Source organism: Telmatherina bonti (genome assembly GCF_933228915.1).
Source record: "Telmatherina bonti genome assembly, chromosome: 18".
Lineage (NCBI taxonomy): Eukaryota > Metazoa > Chordata > Actinopteri > Atheriniformes > Telmatherinidae > Telmatherina > Telmatherina bonti.
Genome location: NC_136616.1, coordinates 11,264,539 through 11,288,181, shown reverse-complemented (window position 1 = coordinate 11,288,181; position 23,643 = coordinate 11,264,539). Strand labels below are relative to the sequence as shown.

The following is a 23,643-nucleotide window of genomic DNA, read 5'->3' as shown; positions in this document are numbered from 1 at the left end:
ACGGTCTCAATAGCTAAACCTAAAATTGTTCTTCTAGGTCATAGAATTAAGTTCAGATTATATTCAGGCTTAAAAAGTTTCATTTTTCATGTTAATTTTCTGCAAAGCAACTATGGTCCATCTCAGAAAACACACCAGCACTGCCAAGGTTTAGTACAAAAGACACCTAAATGCCAAAGCCAATGAAAATCTCCCCAAACTTGGACTGAAGTGGCGACAGTTGCATTCCTTAATTACATCCATACAACAATATAAAGTAACCAGTCATCTGCAACTTCACAAAAACAACTAAATATTAATGCTTAATAGGTTCATGTTTACAGTTTACCATTTGAAATTATACTGTTTGTTGTCTTGTTGCCACCTTTTCTTATTCAACATAAATTAGTCACATGAAGTTCTTGCGGTTACACTGTGACACACTGTACAATAATTCAGTTGAAACTATTCATTATTCACACCTCAAATAACTGCTTATGGTTTAATGAAAGAAAAATATCCATCTTTTAGCACATCTTTATAGGCTATTTGTGCTCAACATCTCAAAACTGTATTAATATCCAGGTGTCTGTAAATATCCAGTGTAAAACTAGGATGTTTTAACTGTATATTTAAGTGCAAACATGTTATCATGGCCAGAATCACAACAATCTTTGCCAGCAATGCTATGTAAACAAAGGGGAGTGCAATATATTGTGATGTTAATGGGAAACAACCAGACTCTGTGAGCCAAAAATCCTGTTTTCCAGTTCACAAATAAATATTTGTCATCCTGGAAGGTATTTTCCAAAAAGTTCAGCTTCAGTTTCAGTGCCCAAAACTGAAAGATTATTCCAAATAGCAAAAACAATATGATGGTAACAAGCCCATGTTGTATTCAGGGACTCATATGATTTATTAAGTAGTTGATTGCTTCATGCTTCATGCATGTATGAATTATACACAAGATTACATAATGAGTATGGTTGGATTAAGAAGCGTTGAGCTAAAGTAAAACTGAAACTAATTCACAGCAAAATCTTTCCTCTTTCCAATCCTTTCTTTAAGGGGACCAGTACCTTTGGACCTTTGACGCCTATCCTCCACTGAGCTCTGAAGGCGGTGAGCCTTGACATGCGACAGCAACGCTGTGCCTTCACCGCCTTGCCTCAAACATGGAAGCAGACACCGAACACGTCCTCTGTTGTCCCCCTGGCCATCTTCTCTCCTCATCATGGTCGCATTATTTCAGCTTCATTTCCGGTTAAACCACCTCTGTCTGCCTCTCAGTCATCCTCTTTATCAACTCCATGCCATCATTCTCTTCCTGTTCCTCTTTCACCCCTTTCCCCTTCTTTTCTCAAGCCACCCAAACATGGCATCTTGAGATCAGTTTTGGTCCTCCTGGCGTTACTGTGTTTCCTACCCTACCCAGTACAGGCAGCATGGTTTAAGGTTGGGGTGGTGGGACCATGGGGGTGTGACCCTCTTTTTGCCAAGGCTCTTCCTAATGTGGCGGCACAGCTGGCTGTTAATCGCATCAACAGAGACCCATCACTGGCCTACGCCGCAACATTCAACTATGCTGTGCTGCAGGTAGAACACAACACCAATGTGAATAATGTGAAGAAGTTTTGCATTTCAATCAAATTGTGATGTAGTATAATTTAAGAAGAGGAAGAGGACGAGTATTACATAGAAATTATTATTTATATGTTGGTGATTTACCTACAAGATGGAGTTTGAGTGTATTTAATGAAGCTAAGCTTATTTTATCTATCTATCTTATTTTTTATCTATCTATCTATCTATCTATCTATCTATCTATCTATCTATCTATCTATCTATCTATCTATCTATCTATCTATCTATCTATCTATCTATCTATCTATCTATCTATCAAAAAAATTGCATTTGAAGAAAACTAAGGGGAAAATAAAGACCCGACAAGCTTTGAATGAATATAAATATCTTTACCCTAAGAAAGACAACTGCGGGGAGACTTTCTGTATATCAATTGGAATCAAAATTTGTTTGACATCAGATCAGGGGGCCACCTGATTTTAACCCGATGACTTGCAGGGTGTAACAGCAAGGTCATTTGCAAATGTTCTCTTGTGTATTCTGTGTGTTGAATATCATGATCAGTGGGTGAGTTTAAAGTTCTCTACATAAGGACACATTTGTCCTGCCATGAATATAAGTTCCAAGTATTGTTTCCACTGGGAAAAGGACATTTGTGTAGTTTGGTATCTACAGAAAGAGGTGTATCTACCGTTAAACATGTCTGCTTGAAAACGACAGATGTTGGGATGCATACCTTTTGTGCAGCTTGTCATGGTGGTGTTATCTTCCAGATATTACAGGTGTATTTCACTGTAGTGAATGTGACAAGTGGACTTCTGTGTTTAGGTGGCCTTGTCCACTGACTTATTTTAAGAGGGAATCATATAGCTTTTCCCAGAGACACTGTAAGAGGAGCAACTACAAACCTGTTGTCTCTAGAGCCGTCACATCAAGTATGAATTAGAGGCCAGTTGTTACACTTGGCACTTGGACAACTGTAGGCAACTCATAAATAGTTGTTCTCATATCTCATAGGTAAAGTAAGTATAGAAGGATAGAGTTTGGTTGCAGGACCACATTTCATATATACCTGGTAAAATTGTGTCTACACAAGAGCTTTCTGAAAATATACCCTAAAAAAAAACTAAAGGAACAAATAAGCCAATACACATCTTTTGTTCAGAGCCTTCCATGTACCATAATCCAGGTAAATTACTGTACGAGGGATTCATGTTGGTCATTGACATTGATAAATTTAATTATTCTGACTTGGTTCATTGATAAATTTCTGAATATTTGACTGGATCTTTCTCTCTCAGGAACCTTGTGAGACATCCAGGGCCTTGGAGGCTTTCATAGGTTTTAACGCCAAAGCCTCTGGCTACATTGGACCAGCCAACCCAGGTTACTGTGATGCTGCATCAATGCTGAGCAAAGGCTGGAACAAAGTAGGCTGGAATACTTAAAAAATATTCGTCTTGGAAATAATTTAGGATTCATGTTTGAACATGCAAATTTCAAAATAACCCAAACAGATTTTTTTTAAAAATGGAAAATTAAGAAATATGGCTTCTTTGCTCACTTTTTAAAGCCATTGTTTCCATGGGGTTGTGTTGGCTATGAGTTGGACGATGTTCGCAGCCATCCAACTTTTGCCCGATCCATGGCTAGGCCCACCTCCGTGCTACACAGCATCATGAGCTACTTCAGGTGGGCTCATATTGGTATCATCTCTTCCTCCGAGGACATCTGGGTGGATACAGCAACCAAGGTTTGAATTTCTGCATTTTATATGCCCATCAATGCAAACGCCTCCACAAAATTTGAGTTACAGCTGATAAATGAAGAAAGCTGAGAATAGCTGAAAAGTTGCAGGAGTTAAGAGTTAACATGTCTCAGTATTTGCTCTGAAAGCTTGTGTGATTTTCTTGTCATGACTAGGTGGCAGAGTCCTTGAGAAGCCATGGTATGCCTGTCAGACTGGTCAGTTTTATGGAGAACACACCTCATGGTATTAGACGAACTCTGGCAAAAGTTCGCAAGATGCGAGAAATTCAAGGTATTACGGATTTAGCAAAGTGGGTTAAAAAGGAATATGAATACAAAAGGTTTTTTTTATATTTTCTTGGTAAAATATTGCTTCTTAAACACCTGACATCCCACTTTAACCTTGGATAGCATCAACATCTGAGATCTGAGCACATTTGGTCTATCCTTAAACTCAATGTCATGTCCTTTCCCAGTTGTAATTCTGTGCATGCACTCGGTGCTGATTGGTGGATCTGTCCAGAAACTGCTTTTGGAAACAGCGTATGACATGCAAATGATCGATGGCTCGCTGGTGTTTGTGCCCTATGACACCCTGCTCTACAGTCTGCCTTACCGCAATGTAACCTACCCAGCTCTGAAGAGTAACAGCAAATTGTTGCGGGCCTACGATGCTGTGTTGACTGTCACCATTGACTCACCTCATATTTCATTCTATGAGGCCTACAGAGATGCCATGGAAAGAGGCGAGGTGGCAAGGACACTTAAACCTCAGCAGGTAAAGCAAAGAAAGCATTGTCTGGGGTGAGTGGTGACTAACTATTGTTTCCCATGAACAATACCAGATTAGTTGATAATTATCTTTCTGAATGTGCTTCAGGTGTCTCCTCTGTTTGGGACCATTTACAACTCGATTCTCTTCATGGCTCATGCAGTGCATCGTGTTCGAGAGTCTGGAGAATGGATGTCTGGTGGAAATCTGGCACAAAATACACGTAATCTGGACTTCCAGGTAAGGGGGTCAGACATATGAGTGTTGAACATATGAGCTAGGGCAGAAAACCCCCCAATGCTTTGAAAATTCAGGAGAAGAAGTCTAAAAACCAATGTTAAAACACATCTCATTTTCTTTTTGTAGGGCTTCAGCCACCCTATAAAAACCAGCAGCACTGGAGCAGCTCAGCTAGACTACCTCATACTGGACACAGATGGATTCTCTGCACATTTAATGCCAACTTACAGGTAAAAGTGAGTTGAGGTGTTTCATTGTGTAAAACAAGCAAATGAACTGATAGCTCATCCAGAAATTATTCATCCTTGATGGAATGGATATGCTGTATTAAAAACTCACTTACTGTTTATTCAAGCAATAGCTAGTTGGTCATGTTAGTAGAATCACCTGCACACTTGATGTCAATACTACCATCCAGTACACTGACTCTGCTGTATCCGCAAATAAATTTGATAACTTTAGCTATAATGCTAAATGACATACACAAAGATAACCTACAAAGAGAATATTAAAATCATTATAATTTTTTAGATTGTATGCAGTCCCAATGAGCAGAAAGCATCTGAACTACTGCAAATAACCATTAGGGGTTTTAGTTTTTTTTTTTTTTTGGTGATTTAGAGGAATTATTTAGCAAGCTAACAGCTACTTATAATTGGGCCAGAGAAAAAGAGAAAATTTAAACCACATAAAATAACCCAAACCTAGAAAAAATGGTAAGTTTAAATAAACACTCTATACAATGATTTTTACTCCTAATCAGACACTTATATTTTTTGTCGTGATTTTCTTCAAATTGATCTGTGTTGCTCTTTGACTGCATGTATGATGGCTGCTCAACCTATCTTGATTTTACCTAAAACACACAAGTGTCAGTTACCATTACATTTTATTAATTATCCTTTAAATCTTGTTGCTCATACAGAAAGACATGCACAAGAGTTGATATGTGTAGAGATTTATTCAACAGGAGGTGCCCATTTGTGGTAGCAGCTCATGCTAATGGCTAACCTACTAACAATGGCAAGACAGAACACAACAGGCTGTGTTTATTTATGTTAAAAACAGCTTGATGAGTATTTTGTTGTGAGCAAACAGTAGAAGAAGAATGAAAAATGGTTGATTCAATATGAAGTAAATACTATGAGAGCTATGTGTCACTGCAAGCAGGATGGATGCCCAGGTTATCTTGCGGCTATTTGTGGTTTTAACTAAGCAGCAAAGGTCTCACTAACCATTTCAATAAACCTTTTTGTTGTCATTTTCCTTTAAATCTAGATCTTCAGAAAGATAAGAAAATTTTCCACTGGAGGGCTGAAATATCTGAGGATATATAAGCAAGTGGAAAACTCTTTGTAGATGCTAATGGTAATGGCTAAGCTCTCACTGACAAGGCAGGTTGCAATCCAAAATTATCTGAGTTTACTGATGCTGTGCAAAGCTTCATCATTATTTTGTTGTGAGCTACTTAGCAGGAAATTTTAGCAGAACAGCAATACAAAGTGGTTTATTTAACTTTCAGTGAACATTGTTGTAGACAGCAGAACATCCTTACACCATAGGTCTACTTCATTACCAAGATTTTTTCATTTTAAACAAAGTGAAGTAAAACTTGGGTATTCTATTATAAAGGATCAGGTTTTTATCAGCTCTTGTCATGTCAGTTAGCATCCTTTAGATTATAAAAAAAATTAATCAACCACACATAATTAACCCCCAATCAAACCGATTAACAGGATTGACATGGAGATCAGGATGGTTCGCTTCTTGGGTCAAGACATACACTTCCCACATGGTTATGGACCCAGGAGGGATGCTGCCTGCTGGTTTACTCCTGGAATCATCTGCTCAGGGGGTAAGAAGCAGACACAAAAATAATATGCATTATGGCATTGTAGTTCGGGCGTATCATACAATGAAAGAAAATGTTAAGCTTGTTAATCATTTGTTTGTAACCTATTTGAAGGTTTTGACAGGCTTTGCTAAGCTTCCTTTAAAAAACTAAATACACCCAGGATTAAAGTTTTTTTCCACTCTGTTGCAGGTGTGGATCTGTTCATGACATTTGGCTTGTTCTTTGGTTCGATTGCAGCCTCAGTTTTTGCTGTGGCTCTCTTGTATTGTATCAGGTACTGTGTCATTATGATATCTTGCACCCCTGTGCGTGAAAGAGTCTGGGGTATTTTTTTTAAAGTCTAATCGGCTATAAATGAGCAAATTCATCATTATCTGTTTCTTTCTTCTTCACTTTTCTGTTTTCAAGGCGACGAATCAATCAGATTCGTCTGGTCAGAGGTCCCAATAAGATCTTGCTGACTCTCGCAGACGTCACTTTCATTAACCCGTCACTCAGCAACAAGGTTAGCCTTTGTAGAGTCCTGCTTTCACTGAGCTATGAAGATTTTTGGAGCTGATAAGTTTAAAACTAGTTTAAACTAGAAAAAAACTTTTCCCTCATCAGAAACTGAGTCTGGATGACGGCAGGACCAGCGGTGCGAGGACTGCGTCTGAACAGAGCGTCAACACACCAGTATCCATCCAATCCCCAGCCACTTATGAAAACTCCAATGTTGTCATTTTTGAGGTGAGGCGGTTTCTGAATTATTGTGCAACGATAAAAACAACATGCTGACAAGTGCAGAAGCACATGGACCTTTATGTTGTACTCTGAAGGTCTGGATGGATTTCTCGTATGCACATGCTGAATCAAATAAACAGTTCTGTCTGCACGATCATCGCAACTGTCCAGGAGCATATTGTTTCCAACAAACTTCCACATCCTGATGATGACATTTCAGTTAAACACACCATGAGATCCTACAGGTACATCTCAGAAAATTAGAATATTATGAAAAAGTATTATTATTATTATAAGTAATATTTGTCGTCACTCATTTTAGAATGTGAAACCCATATAGATTCATTACACATAGAGTGAAACATTTCAAACATTTATTTATTTTCCATGGCTTTGTCGAATCTACCTGTTAGTTTGGTGAATGTGTCATTATGAGTATTCATATTCTGGCAGTGCTATTTCTACATTTCCTATAAACACTACTTCATATCCTATAAATTCACTGAAAAAAATGCAGCTGAGTGAGAAGTGAATTTTAAACAAAGCAAATGGTGCGTGGAAAGAGAAAAGAAATATGGCGATGGAACGCAGTAAAGAACAAGACTGGTTATAAGAACGGTAAAAGGACAAATTGTAAAGGTCAAAGTGGAGGTGAGAAATGGGCTTTGTTGTACCTATATGTGAAAATATGTTGTAGACCAGCAGAAACTAAACTATTATATGTTTTCAGTTTTTGTGTTACTGCGAACAATTAAAAGAGAAAATAAAAGAAAACTTGGAAATATCAAGGCTCAAACATGTTCTGATCGTTTGCTGGGAAGATCTGGTGGAGTCCTCTGTCAAAGCAATCCTTAACTCTCCCACAGAGTTTCAACCATCTCCCAAGTGAGGCGGTGGATCTTGGGTCCAACTAGGCTGTCTTCCATTATTGAGGCGGCCAGCCACAGTTGTGGCTGTAAGGTCGTAGTCAATATTCCCAAATCTCGTTGAGGGACACCAGCAGTGAGGGATGCCATCAGGCTGAAGGAGTCCTATTGGGCCTTTTTGGTCTGTGGTGCTCTAGAGACTCTGGATCGGCAGGCTAAGGCTAGTGCTCACTGAGGCAAAGCCTCAGACATGGCATAGGAGGAGTTCGACAAGGCCATGGAGAGTGACCGCTTCAAGGAGGTTCTGGTCCACCATCTGGTGGTTTAGGTGGCGGAAGCAGTGCTTCAACACTATGTACAGTAAGGGTACCGGACCCTCTAGTATGGCCTGTCTGGTCCCTGTATGTCCAGTTAAAGTTTGGTCCGCATTATTGGCAATAAGGTGGATTAATTTTCAGTGACTCCACCAAGGCTGCCCTTCATCGCTGATTCTGTTCATAACTCTTGTGGAAAGAATTTCTAGGTACAGCTGAGGTTTTGAGGGGATCCAGTTTGGTGACCTTAGATTGGGTCTTTGCTTATTGACAAGTAGAAGAATATGGATGGATGGATGGAGACGCAGACGCTTTTATCTAAAGCAACTTATATATGAATAAATATCTAGTACTTGAGGACCCACCTCCCCAGACCTTTAATAAATGCAGTCTGTGATTCTAAATCTTACTAAGAACACTTCCAAGTTGTTATAATGTCTAAAACATGAAGACATGTTTGTTTGGAAAGCAGTTATTCTACTGGTACACCTATTGTATGTAGCTTCAATAAAGCTTAATTCTAATGTTAATTGTTGTGATGTTGTTCTCTACCAGGGGGACTGGGCATGGCTTAAAAGACTTCCCAATGGAGAGTTTGGCAGGATCAACCCCAAAACCAGTGATGTGTTTGAACTGGTAAGTTGAACTGGTGTTGTTGAGAGCTTGCTAATAATAATAATAATAATAATAAAAACCTACAATAACTCAAGAAGTAAGTCCCAGTGATTACCATATGTCAACTTCAAAATTAAATTAAAATTAAAGAAAGAATATGTATGTATTAAGCCTAAATTTAAATAATCATAGATGATGTGACACAATCTTCATCTAGGTGCTGGACGTGCAATGCTTTATGGGAATGAATATTAAAACTGATTCTGTTTCCTTGATCTTGTGTTTCTCTAACTAAAGATGAAAGACATGCGTCATGAGAATGTCAATCCTTTCCTCGGCTTCTTTCATGACTGTGGCGTGTTCGCCATTGTGACAGAGTTTTGCTCCAGAGGCAGCTTGGAGGACCTGCTTCTCAATGAAGATGTCAAACTTGACTGGATGTTTAAATCATCTCTGTTACTGGATCTAATTAAGGTGAATTAAACCCCAAAATGAACACAAATAAAATATAAAAACTTGAAATGAAATGTAGGTTTCCTGTGTTCTGTTACTGCCCCTTAAGATTTGTCAGCATAACTCTAAACAATGTCCTGCCTCAAGCGGAGGAGTTTAAACATCTCGGGGTCTTGTTCACGAGTGAGGGAAGGATGGAGCGTGAGATTGAAAGACAGATCGGTGTGGCGTCTGCAGTAATGCAGTCGTGGTGAAGAAGGAGCTGAGCCAGAAGGCGAAGCTCTCAATTTACCAGTTGATCTATGTTCCCTCACCTATGGTCATGAGCTGTGGGTCGTGACCGAAAGAACGAGATCTTGTATACAGGCGGCTGAAATGAGTTTCCTTCCGGAGGGTGGCCGGGTCTCCCTTAGAGATAGGGGGAGGAGCTCGGCCATCCGGGAGGGGATCAGAGTAGAGCCGCTGCTCCTCCGCATCGAGAGGGGCCAGTTGAGGTGGCTCGGGCATCTGGTCAGGATGCTTCCTGGACGCCTCCCTGGTGAGGTGTTCTGGGCACATCCCTCTGGGAGGAGACCCTGGGGAAGACCCAGGACAAACTTGAAGGATTATATCTCTCAGCTGGCCTGGGAACACCTTGGGATACCCCCGCAGAGTTGGCAAATGTGGCTGGAGAGAGGGAAATCTGGGCTTCCCTGCTTAGGCTGCTGCCCCCGCGACCCGCCCCGTATAAGAGGTAAAAGATGGATGGATGAACTCTAAACACTTTCTGATGTCTTCCCTACAAGGGCATGAAGTACCTCCATCACCGCGGAGTGTCCCATACCCGCCTGAAATCTCGCAACTGTGTAGTGGACGGACGTTTTGTACTCAAAGTAACAGACTATGGCTACAACGAGGTCCTCGAATCTCAGAGGTTCCCTCACATTGAACCGCGCCCAGATGGTGAGCCTTACTAAAGTCATGTTCTAGCAGGGTTGACAGTGGTGCCTTGAACATTGTGGCAGAACCTTTGTCAAAATTTTCTTAACAACAGAAAACTAAATACTCATTTTTTCCAGAGCTGCTGTGGACAGCCCCAGAGATTCTGCGCAATGGGCATCCAAGGCTTCACGGGAGTTTACCTGGCGATGTTTATAGCTTTGCCATCATCATGCAGGAGGTTGTGATCAGAGGGCCTCCGTTCTGTATGTTGGACCTCTCAGATACAGGTAAGGCAATGGCAACATAATACCAGACAAATTCTAATAAACCATAACAGTTGTGACAATAATAAGACTTTTTAAGCACTATGTTAACACATTTCAAGCTGTTAGAGGGTGTTTTATCAGATGGGTATTTCACTGGAAGATCTCATAAATCCAACCTGACAGCTAAACCAAAGTTCGGGTGGCATTTTTATGTAAAGTGAGGAAGCCATATTTAATCATTTTTTCAATTTTCTTTATTATAATTGAGAGCAAAGGGAGATACCAAAGTCATAACACACTAAAGTCTCTATTAGTTTATATTAGGAGTTTTAGTAGCAATTTAGCACCATTTTTTTATGGTCATCATGGGAAAAGTTGCAGTCGAGATTGGTTATGTTTTCTCCCTGTTTAATAGAGTAATGTGGGCAAACACCAGAAGCTGACCTTCTGGCATTGCTGAGGTGTCATTTCTGTCTATAAACAGAACTCCAGAGAGATAGCAGGGGAGAAATGACATGCTGTTATGGCAGAGGAAACACTGGATTTTATTCCTAAACACAAAACCACAGTAACTTCTACATACCCATGTTGCCATCCAGCTTAATGGGATGTAACTGGTAATATTGGTTTTTGCTAGTTACAAAACAAAACCAACCGCATATGAATGTTCTGCACAACAAGATAAAATTAGGAATCTCAAGACCAAAGTGCTGCATGGGTCCAATTTTACACCCATCAAAACCACCAATCGCAACCCTCCTATCTGGACCCAATCCGACCCATTGATGTAGCTTATAACCCCCAACCAGACCCACATGTTAAAAACACACTACAGAACTTTTGCCATTTTTCCCGTCAGGTGCCCCCTATCCACAGCTAATTTGGCATCCATCTTGCATCGTACCTGACCTGTTAGCTCTCGAAGCCAGCAGAAGACGATCTGACCATGACTCTTGTTTTGTCTTTTTTTCTCTTTTAATTTTCTTGCGTTTCTTTGCTGAATCAGCGGCATTGCGTGTTCAAAACAACAAACCGCGAAGCAAAACGTCATGTTGTGTCCCGGATATAAAAGTTAAGTGCAATTTTTCAGCCTTGGGATGCTGCTGGGCAGCAGCTGTAGAAATTCACATGATGTCATTGAACAAGTCTAGGACGCAGAGTTTTAAGGTCAGAAGGTTACGTGATGCGTCTTTAACACATTAGGTAATTGCAAATAACTGTGACTTGCATAATAACGCACTAAACCAGTAAACTCCTTCCCAGTAGCCTGTTATTTTGCCACCTGGGGGATTTGTACACTTGATTGGGAAATTGCTCCATAAACCAGATGTCACCCATTGTTTCTGGCTTCAGCTGTGTTCTCCATTTCTGAATCACATAGCCATCAGCAGGAAAAATCGCTGGACATCAGGATGGTGAAAACTTTTTGCTCAATAAGGCAAAGTTTGGAAATACTCTTTCTTTTAAAAAGAAAAAAATCCCACAATCTGCCTGTCATGGAGTGGTAGGTCTGGACCCAAATGCAGGACACAATGGCAGGAGGGAGACGAGTTGTGGGAACAGGCTTTTAATCCTTAAATTGAACTGAACTTATCATAAAACAGAACAGAGACAAAACAGGCAACTACAGATAAGCAAACACGATGAACTAGCAAACAGAACTGAAACCAAGGGCTATAAATGCAGACAGACACAGAACAAGACACAGGTCTAGTGAATAGGCTGACTGAGTCCAGGTGAACTTAATAAAATGGGAAACAACGATAGACAGAAAAAAAAACATCTTCAAATTAAAACAGGGAACCGGGGACTTAACAGACAACACGAAACGTCACATCACGACACTGCCCATACTAAATACAGTGAATATCCATCCATATCCACACCTGTGACATATATATAGTTTTCCCTGCAAAACTGCGATTTTGCAGGCACATCGCGCTGTTGTGAGCAGTTGTTTTTATTATGTGACGTTGTCCAGCTGGTTTGGTCAACTCAAGTTAAGAGCAGTTTCAAAAGGAAGTGCGAAATTTTTTAGAAAGCCCTGCCCAATCGAACCGGGTCCCTAGTTCTATCCCGTAAATCCTAATGTAGCCCATTAGCATATAGCATACAGAATGTTAGCTTCTCTGTGAGTTTGACCACAGATTCTTTGTTTTATTATTTTAGCTTTATTTTTAATATATAAATACACAGTCATTTCCTGAACAGCTTTTTCCAATTAAGGGTTGCGGGAAGCTGGGGCTTATTCCAGCAATCATGGGGCAAGAGGCAAGGTACACCCTGGACAGGTCACCAGTCTATTTCAGTATATAAATACACAGATTAATAACAATGTTTCTTAATGAAGCAACTGTATCCAGATTCTAAACTACATTTGGATTATTTTACAGTTTGAACAAGATAATTTTGACCTTCCTGGAGACTGTAAAAAAAAAAAAAGCCCTGTGTCTCGCTTTTAAGATGTTTTTGTTGCTCACAATAGATTGACTTGAATATAAAACTTGATTTTATTTTATACTTCAGAAATAATTGAAAAGGTACGTAAGCCTCCTCCTCTGTGTCGTCCGGTGGTGAGTCCAGACTACGCTCCGATGGAGTGCATTCAGCTAATGAAACAGTGCTGGAATGAGCAGCCAGACAAGAGGCCGACTTTTGATGAGATCTTTGATCAGGTCTGTTGTTCTTGTTCTCATTTCGGCAAAATGACATCAACCATTTTTATTAACTTGTTCCAGGCGGTCCTTAATGGCTTTCCCACTCTTTTTTAAGTTTAAAAACATCAACAAGGGTAAAAAAACCAACATTATTGACTCCATGCTTCGGATGCTGGAGCAGTACTCGTCCAACCTGGAGGAACTGATCAGAGAGCGAACAGAAGAGCTGGAGATCGAGAAACAGAAGACAGAGAAACTGTTAACACAGATGCTGCCTCCGTAAGTTTACGCAGATGCACTTATACGAGAACATGTAAACGTGAAAACACGTGGAATACCGAAAATACAAACTAATGTCATTTTCTCTCAGTATATTGTTAAAAATTAGATCACAGCATGTATTCTTGTTAATGCACCTGTGCAGTGATAAAAATCTGATTTTTTTTCTACATTAGGGTTTTAATCATTCTGTATGTACAGATAATCCCCCCACTTAAGGACTTTGTGAGCCAATAGTGGCAAACTGGTAATTGTGGAGACTTTGTCTGAATGGTCTGAACTCAAACCTTTTTTTTTCTTAACTTTTTCTATTTATAAGAGTTGGCTTTGCAGAAAATATGTTCCAATATTGATTTGATGGAGTTTTCCAAGTCAAGCCTTGAACTTTTTTATTGTTGCCATGTGGCATCTTCATTTATCCTTCATCAGAAACACCTGTACGGACCTTTTCCGTTTTACGCAGTGTCTTTAAAGATCTCAGAAATATTCCCCTTCCCGACTCCAAAACTTGCAGACATCTCCGTTGTTGCAGATATCTGCAAAAAAGGCTTGATTTTGCAATAACTTTTATTAAAAGTTGCAAAAAATGTTGCAGTGAAATGTATTTATCACTTTGCCAATTAATTATTTATTATTCCAATTTTTTTAGACAAGCATGCTGGGTGATTATTTCACCATTCAGCAACTTAGAGTTTAAGCAGCATAAATATAAATAAAAAGTAAGTCCAAAAGCCTTATAAATATAAAGCCTATTCTAATAAAGGCTCTTTGGACATTGGCAGCAGATGCAGATCCACCAGAACTATTCAAGTTCAACGAGAACCTATAGGTTTTCAGTGTATCTCTGCTTCAACACACGGACCCAAATTAAATGGATCTAAGAGACAATGAAGCTGTGCACAGCAACTCTTTAATTTGAGTCAGGTGTGTTGTTGCAGGCATTTTTTTTGAAAACCTGCATGGTTGCGACTGAGTTGAATGGCCTTGTTGTAGACTCATCCCGGTGATTTTCCCCATCTGTTCGCACATGTCACATGTCTGGTGGCGTTGTCCTCCACCACAATGTTGCAATATAACATACTTTCATGGTTAACAATGGAAAAGTCCCTTAGGGTCTTTATAGCCAGAGATGTGATAGGAAAGTAGTTAGGAGAAAGGAAGGGAGTGACATGAAGCAACATACCTTGGGCTTGGGTTTGACCTGGGCCTTCTGCTTTGTGCAGCTGTGCTTTTCAATGTGAGGTGGCTGCTCAGCCAGTAAAGTTAAACACTTCTTTGAATGCAGGGAGAAGAGTCATGGACAACCTGGAGCTGTCAGATTTTTAACACAACATTCCTCTTTTCCCAGTTCGGTTGCCGAGGCCTTGATGGACGGCGGAACAGTGGAACCAGAATATTTTGACAACGTGTCACTTTATTTCAGTGACATTGTCGGCTTCACCACCATCTCAGCCAACAGTGAACCCATTGAGGTGGTTGACCTCCTCAATGACCTCTACACACTCTTTGATGCCATCATAGGAAACCATGATGTCTACAAGGTGATACTTTAGTTTTTATTTAAACCTGACATGGCTCTACTTTTCAGAGTACAGCAGTGTTGCTTATTATTATGTGTCATCCTTTAGGTGGAGACGATTGGTGATGCCTACATGGTGGCTTCAGGTGTTCCTGTCCCTAATGGGAACCGCCACGCTGCAGAAATAGCAAACATGTCTCTCGACATCCTCAGCGCTGTGGGAACATTTAAAATGAGACACATGCCTGACGTTCCTGTCAGGATACGTATAGGACTGCACACTGGTGAGGGGAAATAAGTTTTACTACCTTATAAAGAAACTGTACAGTGAAGGTGATGCCCAGGAGTTACATAGTTATGTTACATCAGTCTAGCTGAGCCAGAAGGCAAAGCTCTCAATTTACCAGTCGATCTATGTTCCTACCCCCACCAGTGGTCATGAGCTGTGGGTCATGACCGAAAGAACAAGATCGCACAAACAGGTGGCTGAAATGAGCTTCCTCCGGAGGGTGAGGACATCAGTCCTCTGGGAGGAGAACAGAGTAGAGCCGCTGCTCCTCCACATGGAGAGGAACCAGTTGAGGTGGCTCGGGCATCTGGTCAGGATGCCTCCTGGACCTCCCTGGTGAGGTGTTCCAGGCACGTCCCTCTGGGAGGAGACCCCGGGGAAGACCCAGGACATGCTGGAGGGATTATATCTCTCGGCTGGCCTGGGAACACCTCGGGATCCCCCCCCCCCGCAGAGTTGGGAAATGTGGCTGACGAGAGGAAAGTTTGGGCTTCCCTGCTTAGGCTGCTGCCCCCGCGACCCAACCGCCGGTAGACAATGGATGGATGGATAAAACTGTATAATGGTCAGACAAAAATAATTTCAGAAAAAGAGACCTGTCAATCGCTTTTCAGTAGCCATGGTTAGTGTGCTTTTTGCAAAATTCAGAAATTGTTGGAAGAGTTGCAAGAAATCCTGGTTATATCTCATCCTAATACTGCAACTCTCGTGTTTGGTACACAGGACAAACTCCTCCATAAATGGCAACTGGTTCAAAACTGTGCCGCCAGTATCATTTCCAGAACCTTTTAGTCGTATCCAAGCGGCAACTTCCAGCAGTTAAAAATGAAGCGAGTACGGAAGTGCCTAAAAATGCAGTTCCCCGCTCATCCACTAGAGGCTCCAAATGGGAGTCAAGTCCCAAATAGTTCCATGTTAAAAAGACCAACTTAACAGCAGAAATAAACATGTTTACAGCCTGGTACAAAAAAGTTGATAGATTGTCCTCAGAAGTGGCTGAAACGTGTTTTTATGTGTGCATTATACTTCAGGTCCATGTGTAACCGGTGTGGTGGGTCTAACAATGCCCCGCTACTGCTTGTTTGGAGACACAGTGACCACTGCCTCTCGTATGGAATCCAGTGGGATGCGTAAGTTATGAGAATCAGCACAACTCTTCACACCAGACAAAGAGGCATGCTCCATGACATGACAAACCCCAAACAACTACTTGTTCTAACATGAATTCAGTCTTCATATAAGGTGGTAAACTGAAAGTTTTATAGCTTTGCTCTTTTAGGCATATGAATGAAGACATTTAGCAGTTTTCACATGCTTCTTCTGAAAAGTATTATTTGTCACAGATTGCCAGAAAAGCAAGAAATAGATGCAGCAAATCAAAATCTGAGATCGGTGCAAACATAAATAAAAATACAACATATAAAGCAAAAAGGCAGAATTTATGCAACTGTAACAGGCTTGTAAGTTTTTTAACATTGTTTCCTCTGTGGAATCAATTGACAGCTATATATATATATATATATATATATATATATATATATATATATATATATATATATATATATATATATATATATATACATATATATATATATATATATATATGTATGTATGTATGTATTTATAAAGTTTCTACCTTTTTTGGGCTAAAGCCTACAGGATCCACGTCCATGAAAGCACGGTGAAAATCCTTCGTGAACTCAATTCTGGCTACAAGCTGGAGTTGCGAGGCACAAAAGAAGTCAAGGTACCTTGCTTCATAGAACAACAACAACTGATAATTCACCAACATGATCAGATTTAGAAGAAATACAGTTTGTGATTGTCTCTCTATCCCTCCCTCAGGGAAAAGGAAAAGAGGAGACTTACTGGCTCGTAGGGAGAGATGGGTTTACCAAACCTCTGCCTGTTCCTCCAGAGCTCAAGTCTGGGTAGGATTATATGCCCTTCATCCTTCTCCTGTGTTTGTCTTTCTCCTGGTCTTAATCCCTCCTCTTCATCTTTTCCCACCCAGTGTCTAAGTTCACTAAAAGTTCTGAGTCCTGCACTGGTTTGAAATAGTTACTGATTCTCAAAGACTGCCACTGTAGATAGTCCAATACGGACTTCAATCAGAAATCTCTAAGTTGCCTCTTACTACTTTTAACACCTCTAGGCCATAAGATAACCGTCAATTCATAAGAAACTACACTCCTTGTTTAACCATACTGCATGTTTTACTAAATCAAACTCTGTATCCTTGGAAATGGTGAATTATCGTGATGGTGTGTAATACAAATTGGATACTAAAGTAAAATAACTGATATCTGGAAGAATTCATTGAGCCTTGGGTGCCATGACCAATCATGTCCAAAGAACCACTTCATTTGAACAGAGGATTAGGCGACTTACCTTTAAAGTCACAGGTTTTACTTGAATAGTGCAAACAGTTTCTAAACATTGAAATATTAAAGTTTTTCAATACATCATTTACATGTTGAAATATCAATGTCTTCTGTAAATGTGGCAACTTTGCCAAAACTCCGTGAGGATGCTCCAACAGGGTATTTTTACAGTGGCCCTGAAGTGTCATAGCAAAACAAAAGCCACAACACATTAAGCCACAACACAACACATTAAGCCACAACACAACACATTAAGCAACAACACAACACATTAAGCCACAACACAACACGTTAAGCCACAACACAACACATTAAGTCACAACACAACACGTTAAGCCACAACACAACACATTAAGCCACAACACAACACGTTAAGCCACAACACAACACGTTAAGCCACAACACAACACATTAAGCCACAACACAACACATTAAGTCACAACACAACACGTTAAGCCACAACACATTAAGCCACAACACAACACGTTAAGCCACAACACAACACATTAAGCCACAACACAACACATTAAGCCACAACACAACACGTTAAGCCACAACACAACACATTAAGCCACAACACAACACGTTAAGCCACAACACAACACATTAAGCCACAACACAACACATTAAGTCACAACACAACACGTTAAGCCACAACACAACACATTAAGTCACAACACAACACATTAAGCCACAACACAACACGTTAAGCCACAACACAACACATTAAGCCACAACACAACACGTTAAGTCACAACACAACACATTAAGCCACAACACAACACATTAAGTCACAACACAACACGTTAAGCCACAACACAACACATTAAGCCACAACACAACACGTTAAGTCACAACACAACACGTTAAGCCATAACACAACACATTAAGCCACAACACAACACATTAAGTCACAACACAACACATTAAGCCACAACACAACACGTTAAGTCACAACACAACACATTAAGCCACAACACAACACATTAAGTCACAACACAACACATTAAGCCACAACACAACACATTAATTCACAACACAACACGTTAAGCCACAACACAACACATTAAGCCACAACACAACACATTAAGCCACAACACAACACATTAAGTCACAACACAACACATTAAGCCACAACACAACACATTAAGCCACAACACAACACATTAAGTCACAACACATTAAGCCACAACACAACACGTTAAGCCACAACACAACACATTAAGCCACAACACAACACGTTAAGCCACAACACAACACATTAAGTCACAACACAACACGTTAAGCCACAACACAACACATTAAGCCACAACACAACACGTTAAGCCACAACACAACACGTTAAGCCACAACACAACACATTAAGCCACAACACAACACATTAAGTCACAACACAACACGTTAAGCCACAACACATTAAGCCACAACACAACACGTTAAGCCACAACACAACACATTAAGCCACAACACAACACATTAAGCCACAACACAACACGTTAAGCCACAACACAACACATTAAGCCACAACACAACACGTTAAGCCACAACACAACACATTAAGCCACAACACAACACATTAAGTCACAACACAACACGTTAAGCCACAACACAACACATTAAGTCACAACACAACACATTAAGCCACAACACAACACGTTAAGCCACAACACAACACATTAAGCCACAACACAACACGTTAAGTCACAACACAACACATTAAGCCACAACACAACACATTAAGTCACAACACAACACGTTAAGCCACAACACAACACATTAAGCCACAACACAACACGTTAAGTCACAACACAACACGTTAAGCCATAACACAACACATTAAGCCACAACACAACAGATTAAGTCACAACACAACACATTAAGCCACAACACAACACGTTAAGACACAACACAACACATTAAGCCACAACACAACACATTAAGTCACAACACAAAACATTAAGCCACAACACAACACATTAATTCACAACACAACACGTTAAGCCACAACACAACACATTAAGCCACAACACAACACATTAAGCCACAACACAACACATTAAGCCACAACACAACACATTAAGTCACAACACATTAAGCCACAACACAACACGTTAAGCCACAACACAACACATTAAGCCACAACACAACACGTTAAGCCACAACACAACACATTAAGTCACAACACAACACATTAAGCCACAACACAACACATTAAGTCACAACACAACACATTAAGCCACAACACAACACATTAAGTCACAACACATTAAGCCACAACACAACACATTAAGCCACAACACAACACATTAAGTCACAACACATTAAGCCACAACACAACACGTTAAGCCACAACACAACACATTAAGCCACAACACAACACGTTAAGCCACAACACAACACATTAAGTCACAACACAACACATTAAGCCACAACACAACACATTAAGTCACAACACAACACGTTAAGCCACAACACAACACATTAAGCCACAACACAACACGTTAAGTCACAACACAACACGTTAAGCCATAACACAACACATTAAGCCACAACACAACACATTAAGTCACAACACAACACATTAAGCCACAACACAACACGTTAAGTCACAACACAACACATTAAGCCACAACACAACACATTAAGTCACAACACAACACATTAAGCCACAACACAACACATTAATTCACAACACAACACGTTAAGCCACAACACAACACATTAAGCCACAACACAACACATTAAGCCACAACACAACACATTAAGTCACAACACAACACATTAAGCCACAACACAACACATTAAGCCACAACACAACACATTAAGCCACAACACAACACATTAAGTCACAACACATTAAGCCACAACACAACACGTTAAGCCACAACACAACACATTAAGCCACAACACAACACGTTAAGCCACAACACAACACATTAAGTCACAACACAACACGTTAAGCCACAACACAACACGTTAAGCCACAACACAACACGTTAAGCCACAACACAACACATTAAGCCACAACACAACACGTTAAGCCACAACACAACACGTTAAGCCACAACACAACACATTAAGCCACAACACAACACATTAAGTCACAACACAACACGTTAAGCCACAACACATTAAGCCACAACACAACACGTTAAGCCACAACACAACACATTAAGCCACAACACAACACATTAAGCCACAACACAACACGTTAAGCCACAACACAACACATTAAGCCACAACACAACACGTTAAGCCACAACACAACACATTAAGCCACAACACAACACATTAAGTCACAACACAACACGTTAAGCCACAACACAACACATTAAGTCACAACACAACACATTAAGCCACAACACAACACGTTAAGCCACAACACAACACATTAAGCCACAACACAACACGTTAAGTCACAACACAACACATTAAGCCACAACACAACACATTAAGTCACAACACAACACGTTAAGCCACAACACAACACATTAAGCCACAACACAACACGTTAAGTCACAACACAACACGTTAAGCCATAACACAACACATTAAGCCACAACACAACAGATTAAGTCACAACACAACACATTAAGCCACAACACAACACGTTAAGACACAACACAACACATTAAGCCACAACACAACACATTAAGTCACAACACAACACATTAAGCCACAACACAACACATTAATTCACAACACAACACGTTAAGCCACAACACAACACATTAAGCCACAACACAACACATTAAGCCACAACACAACACATTAAGCCACAACACAACACATTAAGTCACAACACATTAAGCCACAACACAACACGTTAAGCCACAACACAACACATTAAGCCACAACACAACACGTTAAGCCACAACACAACACATTAAGTCACAACACAACACATTAAGCCACAACACAACACATTAAGCCACAACACAACACATTAAGCCACAACACAACACGTTAAGCCACAACACAACACATTAAGCCACAACACAACACATTAAGTCACAACACAACACATTAAGCCACAACACAACACATTAAGTCACAACACAACACGTTAAGCCACAACACAACACGTTAAGTCAAAACACAACACATTAAGCCACAACACAACACGTTAAGCCACAACACAACACATTAAGTCACAACACAACACATTAGGCCACAACACAACACATTAAGTCACAACACAACACGTTAAGCCACAACACAACACATTAAGCCATAACACAACACGTTAAGCCACAACACAACACGTTAAGTCAAAACACAACACATTAAGCCACAACACAACACGTTAAGCCACAACACAACACATTAAGTCACAACACAACACGTTAAGCCACAACACAACACGTTAAGTCACAACACAACACATTAAGCCACAACACAACACATTAAGTCACAACACAACACGTTAAGCCACAACACAACACGTTAAGCCACAACACAACACATTAAGCCACAACACAACACATTAAGCCACAACACAACACGTTAAGTCACAACACAACACATTAAGCCACAACACAACACATTAAGCCACAACACAACACGTTAAGTCACAACACAACACGTTAAGTCACAACACAACACATTAAGCCACAACACAACACATTAAGTCACAACACAACACGTTAAGCCACAACACAACACGTTAAGCCACAACACAACACATTAAGCCACAACACAACACATTAAGCCACAACACAACACGTTAAGTCACAACACAACACATTAAGCCACAACACAACACATTAAGCCACAACACAACACGTTAAGTCACAACACAACACATTAAGCCACAACACAACACATTAAGCCACAACACAACACGTTAAGTCACAACACAACACGTTAAGTCACAACACAACACGTTAAGCCACAACACAACACATTAAGTCACAACACAACACATTAAGCCACAACACAACACATTAAGCCACAACACAACACATTAAGCCACAACACAACACATTAAGCCACAACACAACACGTTAAGCCATAACACAACACATTAAGCCACAACACAACACATTAAGTCACAACACAACACGTTAAGCCACAACACAACACGTTAAGCCACAACACAACACGTTAAGCCACAACACAACACGTTAAGCCACAACACAACACATTAAGCCACAACACAACATGTTAAGTCACAACACAACACGTTAAGCCACAACACAACACGTTAAGCCACAACACAACACATTAAGCCACAACACAACACGTTAAGCCACAACACAACACGTTAAGCCACAACACAACACGTTAAGCCACAACACAACACGTTAAGCCACAACACAACACATTAAGTCACAACACAACACGTTAAGCCACAACACAACACGTTAAGCCACAACACAACACGTTAAGCCACAACACAACACGTTAAGCCACAACACAACACGTTAAGCCACAACACAACACATTAAGTCACAACACAACACGTTAAGCCACAACACAACACGTTAAGCCACAACACAACACGTTAAGCCACAACACAACACGTTAAGCCACAACACAACACGTTAAGCCACAACACAACACATTAAGCCACAACACAACACATTAAGTCACAACACAACACATTAAGCCACAACACAACACATTAAGCCACAACACAACACATTAAGCCACAACACAACACATTAAGTCACAACACATTAAGCCACAACACAACACGTTAAGCCACAACACAACACATTAAGCCACAACACAACACGTTAAGCCACAACACAACACATTAAGTCACAACACAACACGTTAAGCCACAACACAACACATTAAGCCACAACACAACACGTTAAGCCACAACACAACACGTTAAGCCACAACACAACACATTAAGCCACAACACAACACATTAAGTCACAACACAACACGTTAAGCCACAACACATTAAGCCACAACACAACACGTTAAGCCACAACACAACACATTAAGCCACAACACAACACATTAAGCCACAACACAACACGTTAAGCCACAACACAACACATTAAGCCACAACACAACACGTTAAGCCACAACACAACACATTAAGCCACAACACAACACATTAAGTCACAACACAACACGTTAAGCCACAACACAACACATTAAGTCACAACACAACACATTAAGCCACAACACAACACGTTAAGCCACAACACAACACATT

The 23,643-nt window shown here is 40.3% G+C and overlaps 1 protein-coding gene across 1 annotated transcript in view; it reads left to right on the top strand.

Moving 5' to 3' along the window:
• Nucleotides 1-1,380: 1,380 nt before the first annotated feature.
• gc2 (guanylyl cyclase 2) overlaps nt 1,381-23,643 on the top strand; it is a gene marked incomplete at its 3' end in the record, with an annotated part of 32,371 nt that continues 10,108 nt past the window's right edge. The window contains exons 1-22 of the mRNA XM_079258084.1: nt 1,381-1,575; nt 2,865-2,993; nt 3,137-3,316; nt 3,487-3,604; nt 3,789-4,090; nt 4,193-4,324; nt 4,451-4,554; nt 6,061-6,179; nt 6,369-6,453; nt 6,588-6,684; nt 6,786-6,908; nt 8,638-8,718; nt 8,995-9,171; nt 9,936-10,092; nt 10,209-10,358; nt 12,864-13,012; nt 13,110-13,273; nt 14,622-14,814; nt 14,902-15,076; nt 16,113-16,211; nt 16,734-16,828; nt 16,927-17,012. Coding sequence (XP_079114210.1) covers nt 2,970-2,993; nt 3,137-3,316; nt 3,487-3,604; nt 3,789-4,090; nt 4,193-4,324; nt 4,451-4,554; nt 6,061-6,179; nt 6,369-6,453; nt 6,588-6,684; nt 6,786-6,908; nt 8,638-8,718; nt 8,995-9,171; nt 9,936-10,092; nt 10,209-10,358; nt 12,864-13,012; nt 13,110-13,273; nt 14,622-14,814; nt 14,902-15,076; nt 16,113-16,211; nt 16,734-16,828; nt 16,927-17,012 — 2,810 coding nt within the window. The 5' untranslated portion in view covers nt 1,381-1,575; nt 2,865-2,969. The remainder of the gene's footprint in view (nt 1,576-2,864; nt 2,994-3,136; nt 3,317-3,486; nt 3,605-3,788; nt 4,091-4,192; nt 4,325-4,450; nt 4,555-6,060; nt 6,180-6,368; nt 6,454-6,587; nt 6,685-6,785; nt 6,909-8,637; nt 8,719-8,994; nt 9,172-9,935; nt 10,093-10,208; nt 10,359-12,863; nt 13,013-13,109; nt 13,274-14,621; nt 14,815-14,901; nt 15,077-16,112; nt 16,212-16,733; nt 16,829-16,926; nt 17,013-23,643) is intronic.